We start from the raw sequence: 7,633 nt of genomic DNA, 5'->3' as shown, positions 1-7,633 counted from the left end.
TAATGAGCGTGATGAGGAAATGGCCGTTTCGATTCGAGGCAACAGCTTTGTATCTAAAGAAACGAAGTACTCCACAGGAATCTATGACTATATCGAATACCTAGAAATATTTTACCCCATAATCAAGAAACTTTTGAAGAATCTCGTGTATCACCTGGAAGGTGAAAATTCTATCCACTTGTTGGGTTTAACCCAATAGGAAGTCCACATCTGCGAAGTCGGTCGGTACCAAAGGCTCAGGTTTGATCACAGCATCTTACTCATGATCAACGCACAATTATATTAATGGGGGCCTCAGATTTAGAGTAAAAACCCGGGGCAAAATATTTACTTTGTCGAAGGAAAGCGCGGCCTGATCGTTTTGTCCTCTTCTTGCTGGAGAGGCCTGTCTGCAACGTTCCGATTAGAAACTATAGTAGGAAAGGATGTTCGATTAAAATGTTGAGAGAAGTATTCTATCATATCACTCAACCTCTTCTATCATCATAAATCTTGCAGGGAACTAGAGGTAGAGAGATAGATGTTTAAACGGACCTATTACTAAGAATAGAAACTTAGAATATCGTTATTGTTCAATAATATTTTTATGAAGTTTACATGGCGGAGTGTTAATTGTACTAAACAATCGAGACGCAATTAACATTCTTACAGGGGTAATAATAATAAACATCAAGTCATTGCATCCGACTGAGTATGTTTACATGTTTTCTTTCGATTAAATATAGCGTCTGAGTAAGTTCAGAGTTGGAGTTCGAGCAGCCAATTTTTCTTAAAAACGCGGAATCGCCCGAGAGCGCAGTGTCATTACCATCTTTGACTACAACAAAGCCTTGTTAACGAAGCTCTTAAGGTAACTGAAGTCAATTCATCCAGGTGGATCAACCAACAGGGTCACAAACAAAGAGCCAATCAAAACAAGAAAAGATGACTTTCACGAAGAATATTCACTGGGATAGGCAACTTTAGATTTAGGGATTCTAAAGGCAAAGGTGTGAAGCAGAACGCTCGTTACGAAATAACGACTGAAGTCAGACAGTTTAGAAAGGCAAAAACTACAACCAGAAAGACAGCCGTTCAGACATGCCTGGAGACGTGAAGAAAAAGAACACAGATTCTGAGAATTCAAGAAGCGACAACCAAAAAAATATAACCAAAAACGCGGACAATCTGCTAAACACAAGTGTTAAAGAAAATGGACCAGAATCAGAGAGTAGGAAGACAAGAGACGAGCAAGAGTCGGGGACCCTGAACGCCGATGAGCACAATAACAAGGCTGGCAAGGAACCCACTGGGTTCGATCTAGACCCAAAGGTGGCAAAACTCGTCTTGAAAACGAGTGAAAGAGAAAGTGTGCCGGAACCGGAGACAGGCAGAAAAAAAGATAAGGTAAAGATTAAAAGCGCGCTTATGAGCAACTACCATTCAGAGAGTTTAAAGAACGATCTGGATAAAATAAAGAATATGCTGAAAAGGGACGACCATAAAAAAGACGCCTTTGAGCCTGCAGATGTGAGAAAAATAGAACTAATAAAGATTGAGCACATACCAAAGAAAGAGGATTGCAGCAATACTACAGAAGGCTCCCAAAAAGGTGAGTCGTATACACTCAGCACTCAAAAAAGTGATGCTAGACAGGATTTGAAGGAGACTAGCATAGAAGCAGAGTGTCTGAAAGGAGCGGACAAAAAGTCGGAAAAAGGCATGATGAATGAAGGTTCATCTTTAGTGCTTGAGTCAGGGCAATCCGATGCAACGGACTGGGCTAAAATGAAAACATGTTCAAGCTTAGTAGAGGCGTCGTCAATTGAAAGTACTGTGTCAGGCGTTTCCAAAAAAACGCCCTTGACGAAATGCACTGCCAAGCGCGAACGAGATGCCCAAAGTCCGGGGCAGTTCGAAGGGCAGGTGGATAACTTGTCTTCTTCTATCGAATCGGTACCACCAATCAAGGTCGGTAAAGGTCAGACGCCACTGAAGAAAGGCAGCCCAAGCGCTGATCGTTCTCCTCGGGGGTCACCTACGAAGGGGAGTATAGTGTCAACAGGAAAAAAAATACCGATTTGAGCTTGTTTTTTTTTTTATTATTATTATTATTCAATTCTAAATTAATTTTTTCCTAAACTAAAAAAATGTAAAAATAAAAAATAAAAGTTTTTAAAAAAAACTAAAATATTAGGTAAAAATCGCCTCATGTGTCGTCATCAGACCGTATAGCGATTATTGTTCACTTTTGTCAAATGCTTTTACGTAAGACTGCTTGTGGTCGGTACTAATCTAAATTACGATTGGGTTTAAAAGTGCTAAAATCGTTAAGAAGGAATCGGGTGCTTAGATATTAACAAGATTTATTTGAAGCATTTCAGCTGTACCAGCGCGTTTAAATTATGGTTCTTTGATGATTCAAACACGTGCAGATAGGTGGCAGGAAGAAAAGGCGGTCTGGTCCCTCGAAACCTGGCCTACGGAATTACTATATTGCAAAGATTGAGGTACTCGAGAACATTGTGTCATACAAGACAAGGAACCTTCGAAGGTAACGGCTCTTTTCCTAGGAGGAAAAGAATTTTTACTTTATATTTTACTTTATCCTACGTTACCAAAAGAAAGGAATTTCTAGGAGAAATTCCTTTTTTATTCGGCTAGATCACACAAATTAAGGAGCCTTTATGATACTGACAGTTATTGATTATAGCGATTGATTCACCACGATTCGTTTGCGGTTCAGATCTTTATTAATAATGTCTGCCGCCATTTAACGCAATAGTTGTTTAATTGTATCGTTATATAGCAAAGACTCCAGACATGTATAAACCCATACAAATCAAATGTCGTGTAGAAAAGCGCTGTTTTTTTTTATTTTCAGAATAACTAGATCTATATAATAAGTGAGGTCTTCTATGGCCTCACTGGGAAGAGTCGTACCTGCTCTCATATAGCTCGACTGAATAAAAAATTTTTTGTTTTGACAAATTTTGAAAAGCTAACTTACGAGATTCGAGTGACCATAAGATTCAAGCACATAAATTGATTAGTTTGTGCCATCATATAGGCATAATCGATTGAAGATGAGTCAATAAACGTCCTTGACCACGACAACGAAAGGCTAAGAAACATTGTGCTTCAAATCCTCTGTTCTTTTGTAGGCCCTTTTGTTTTCTCTATAGTTTAAATATGTGCCTTAATATTGTCGCAATATCGGTCAATCGTATCTGTGAATAGGGTTAATTCATATGTATATTGTCAATCAATTTCACTACACGAACACTACGATTAAAATTAAATATTTTTTGACAAATATTACGAGTTTATTGTGAAACTTTTTTTTCGTACTAAAAGCTAGTTTGCTGCTTATATTCAGTTTCAGGCATAGGTTGTTTGAATTTAATTACAGGCTCCAGACGACTTCCGTTTTATATATACATAGTATGGCTAGCTTCCTCGCACTGATCAATTTTCTGCATTTCGCCACTGTTAAAAGTATCTACATCTAAATCTAACCTATTCTAAACCTTTCAAACATCAAAGTGCTGATTAAACTCAACGCAAAAGTTCAAATGCAAAAGTACTCTACGTAGAGTTCACAATTGCCTTTTTTAACGCCTTCGAGTTGCTTTCGGAATCATCTAGTCGATATAGCATCAAGGCCTTGTTCTCACTGAAAGATCTAATTGAAATAGGTTTTTATGGGCCTACATAGGGTGTATTCAGCAGATGTATAAAACCGCACGATAACCACATGCTATAGCAACCATACGCGAACGTTGAAATTTACCGGCAAGGGACGCAAGAACATGGTTACCATGGCAACGGGGGACCCAATATACACTTAGACCACACCGTTTCTGAAGCTCACACTTATCGAGACAGCAAGGTCAATATTTTTAATACCAGTTGTTAGTTAGATAACAATTAATTAGATATTTGTTGTATCGCGTAGTGGGTGAGAGGCCTCAATGCCCTATCGCGATGTGCTGTACGATAGCTGAATCTCTGTAACTATTTGCCAATGAGCATTAAATGTTCCATTTGTTTGAATTTTCTTTGCCTGTTGAATTTTTAGTTGGGCCCCAAAAATAATCGAGACATTAGTGAAAAAGATGCTTCGAACGGTACTATTAAAATTATAATCTAGTCTTAGGTTGACTGTGAAGGTTGTATATGAATATGACCTGTAATAAAAAACACGAAGTTCGTTGTCGTGTTATCCTCTTGCAGTTCATAGGTTCAGTCTCGTTCTCTGATCTGTACGTTGTTTCTCCGGTACGTTCATCTGTACGTCAATGTTGAGCTCTATTAGGTTCTTCCAGCCAGTGACCTATGGCTCCCGGATGGAATCGACGCGCACCTTTCTAGCTGAACCCGAGAAACAGCGTGCACACTAGAGGCGGATGTCAGCTAACGTTTGCAAGCGGCAACGATCGATTCTAAATGAAAGAAAGATATGTCCTGGAAAGGTCTCTCGCACTATGTCGGAGTGCGAGTAAATGTTACATTACATTTTTAACTTCCTATTATCCATTTTCCTGTTTTGCATAGACAAATCACACGAATCGCCAACGCTTTGTGACAGTACACTACTTTTTCTCAAGTTAGTTGGTAACTGTTTTAAAAAAAATTGATTTGTTAAGTACATTTAATCAACGTAAAGGGCTTAGTAAAAAGGAGTCATATTAGTGGGTTTAAGCAAAAACCCTTTCATATTATCTTGTGCATTTTCGATCCAATTTTAAGATCTATTTCTATCACATTTAAGGCCCTTTTCGATTTTCTCTAGCAGAAATAGCGAGGCATAAACAAGGCGTTAATGTTATGCTTCAATAGTAGTTACTTTACACAAGGACTTAGAATCGATTAGTTTCGCCTCCAACTTATCTAGAAAATATATTGAACAAAGTATAGCTAGTTAAGCACCCTCGATTGCACGTAAATTGTCGCAATCTAATTCTGTAACGCAAGGTTATTGGTTAGCAGATATAATCCTTGGGAAAGCAATGTCATCGTAATCGTAGCAAACCTATCTGCCGTCGCTAATTAAAAATCAGCATTAGCAAATATAAGTGAACTGGTATTATTTACTGTAGTCTCTGTAGGTCTACTGGAAAGATATTAGGTAAGTCCAATAAGACTATTCCTACTAGCTCAAGGATCAATACCAGACGAATGTGGCCCAAAAATTGACTATACATGAAAACAGTTGAAAGTTCAACTTTATAGATCTAAAGCAATTTACAGGGAGAAGAGATAGAATTACGCTCTTAGCGGTGGCTTACGCCCGAAGTCCACCGAAACGAACAACGAGCAAAGAAAGGCTAAATATGTATCGTACTTCAGCTGGAAGTCTACCTTGTAACCGTAGATCTATATTTTACTCGACGTCTTTCCCAACTTAATAACCGAGTAATTAGAAAGTATTTGTAGAAAGGGTCTGAAAAGTAAAGGATTAATCGAAATTAAAAAGTTCTGTACCAAATTATTATCTGCTAGACTTCAGGCACAACGAAATGAATTGAACGCTCAAGTGCGCGCTCTACGAGAGGAACTTGAACGGTTAAGATACCGGGCCTCTTACGTTGGTGAGGTTGTTAAACGTATTTCTGAAAACAAGGTATTGGTTCACGTAAGTCCCGAGGAAAAGTATATCGTTGACGTTGAAGCTGATATCGACATGAAACAGGTACCGTAATCGACGTCAATATTTGAATATTCTGTTATTCCTTAAAAGATTTTCATATTTCAGCAAAGAGACATAACCTCGAACAAAGCTGTTTGCCACCAAATATGTTATTGTTGTTGTTGTTGTGCTGATATTTTCTAGCTGACACCGAATTGTCGAGTAGCTCTGCGCGAGGATACTTACAAGTTACACAAGATTTTGCCCGATAAGATAGACCCTTTGGTCTCACTTATGATGGTAGAAAAGGTGCCCGATTCGAACTTTTCAATGATAGGCGGGTTGGACAACCAAATAAAGGAAATCAAGGAAGTGATCGAGCTCCCCATAAAACACCCGGAACTATTTGAAGCGCTGGGTATAACCCAGCCAAAAGGCGTTCTCTTATATGGGCCGCCGGGTACCGGCAAGACTCTGCTGGCTAGAGCCGTAGCACATCATACAAAGTGTGCGTTTATTCGCGTTTCCGGCTCAGAACTTGTGCAGAAGTTCATCGGAGAGGGGTCACGTATGGTGCGCGACATCTTTGTTATGGCTAGAAAACATTCACCTTCAATCATTTTCGTGGACGAGATCGATTCAATCGGCAGTGCGCGAACAATAGAAGCCGACAACGACAGCAATGACTCTGAAGTTCACCGTACAATGTTGGAATTGCTTAATCAATTGGACGGATTTGAGCCGACCCAAAATATCAAAGTGATAATGGCAACGAATCGGATTGACGTGCTTGATCCTGCCCTTTTACGATCGGGTCGTATTGATCGAAAAATTGAGTTCCCACCACCTAACGAACGTTCACGTCTCGATATTTTACGGATCCACTCCCGAAAGATGAACCTTACCCGAAATGTCGACCTGAAAAAGATCGTCGAAAAAATGGCCGGCGCATCAGGTGCCGAGGTCAAGGCTATCTGTACGGAGGCCGGTATGTACGCCCTGCGAGAAGGCCGGATGCACGTTACCCAAGAAGACTTTGAGATGGCTGTGGTCAAAGTGTTGGTCAAGCGGGATGCCGAAGATGTATCTGTCAGGAAAACCTGGAAATGATCGCTACCGGATTTTAACCACGGAAGACGAATATACGCACAACCAATAAACGAGCAGTAGTTAAAAAGAGAATTATGGAATTGACGAGCGCCCTGAGACACTGGGCTGCGTGTGGAATATACAATGCTATATATGTATATAGCATTGTATATTCTGTGTATATATAAATACATGGTTTTGGTGCTTCTTTGAACAAACAAATGTAATCTGTATGTGCTTTGCCTTTTTTGTATGACTGTTGCACAGATTGCCCCGGAGGGCAACGATATCCACATGTTAATATGCTGAGACGTACCGTAGAACATTGTGAAAGATGCCTCTGATTATTGTAAAGCATTAGATATACTCGAGTGGAACTGTCTTTAGACAGATGACTGTAAAATAAATGTAATGGTGTTTGATACTAAATCCGTCTCTTCGCAGCGTAATACATAATCTGATGCATTCTTAACGCAGTCCTGTTTGGAGAGCTCGAATGATCTATCGGAGATTGTACATAAGAATATATAAATCGTACATTGATTGACAGTAAACACTGATGACAAGCTAATTTGCTAAGTTGCTCGATATTTTAGACTAAATTAAGTCAAAATATTAGCGGATATTTACTGAGCGTATACGTGTAGCGTGTGGACACAACGCGTTCAAAATTTAGCAGATGTGAAAACCTATACGAGTATCAAAATGTTGAAGTAGCACTAATTTTAGCTAGTGACATAATCAGCGATATGTTCGAGGCCAGATAATTGAGCTAGGTAACCATGAATTTCCTTCCGGCTCTCGATATGCTGTATGCGATACATAAGCTAGCTAACTACTGAACTGAAAGCGGCTAGAAGGGATTTGGGTAGCTGATCTCTCTGCTTAGCTTTGTCTCGGTTCATTTTCGTCTACAATAATCAAAACTCATGT

At 39.4% G+C, this 7,633-nt stretch overlaps 2 protein-coding genes across 3 annotated transcripts; both read left to right on the top strand.

The window, feature by feature from the left end:
• On the top strand, positions 1-5,495 carry LOC147752295 (uncharacterized). Of its 2 annotated transcripts, none has more exons than XM_086971911.1 (2): positions 1-221; positions 726-5,495. In XM_086971911.1, exon 2 carries the CDS (start codon positions 1,081-1,083, stop codon positions 2,062-2,064), a length of 984 nt encoding a protein of 327 aa, XP_086828037.1. In that variant the 5' UTR covers positions 1-221; positions 726-1,080; the 3' UTR covers positions 2,065-5,495. The 2 variants fall into 2 exon arrangements, with proteins under 2 accessions (XP_086828037.1, XP_086828038.1); XM_086971912.1 differs by having other exon boundaries at positions 1-240.
• On the top strand, positions 2,406-7,129 carry LOC111268996 (26S proteasome regulatory subunit 8; the record flags this gene model as incomplete). The annotated part of the gene is made up of 3 exons (XM_022848287.2): positions 2,406-2,533; positions 5,485-5,674; positions 5,816-7,129. Coding segments are annotated over 3 exons (1,224 nt in total), but the record flags the coding sequence as incomplete, so codon positions are not given.
• Between the last annotated feature and the right edge of the window lie 504 nt (positions 7,130-7,633).

The sequence above is a fragment of the Varroa jacobsoni genome, unplaced genomic scaffold (assembly GCF_002532875.2).
Source record: "Varroa jacobsoni isolate VJ856 unplaced genomic scaffold, vjacob_1.0 scaffold_1340, whole genome shotgun sequence".
Taxonomy (NCBI): domain Eukaryota; kingdom Metazoa; phylum Arthropoda; class Arachnida; order Mesostigmata; family Varroidae; genus Varroa; species Varroa jacobsoni.
This window is presented reverse-complemented; position numbering and strand designations above follow the sequence as displayed.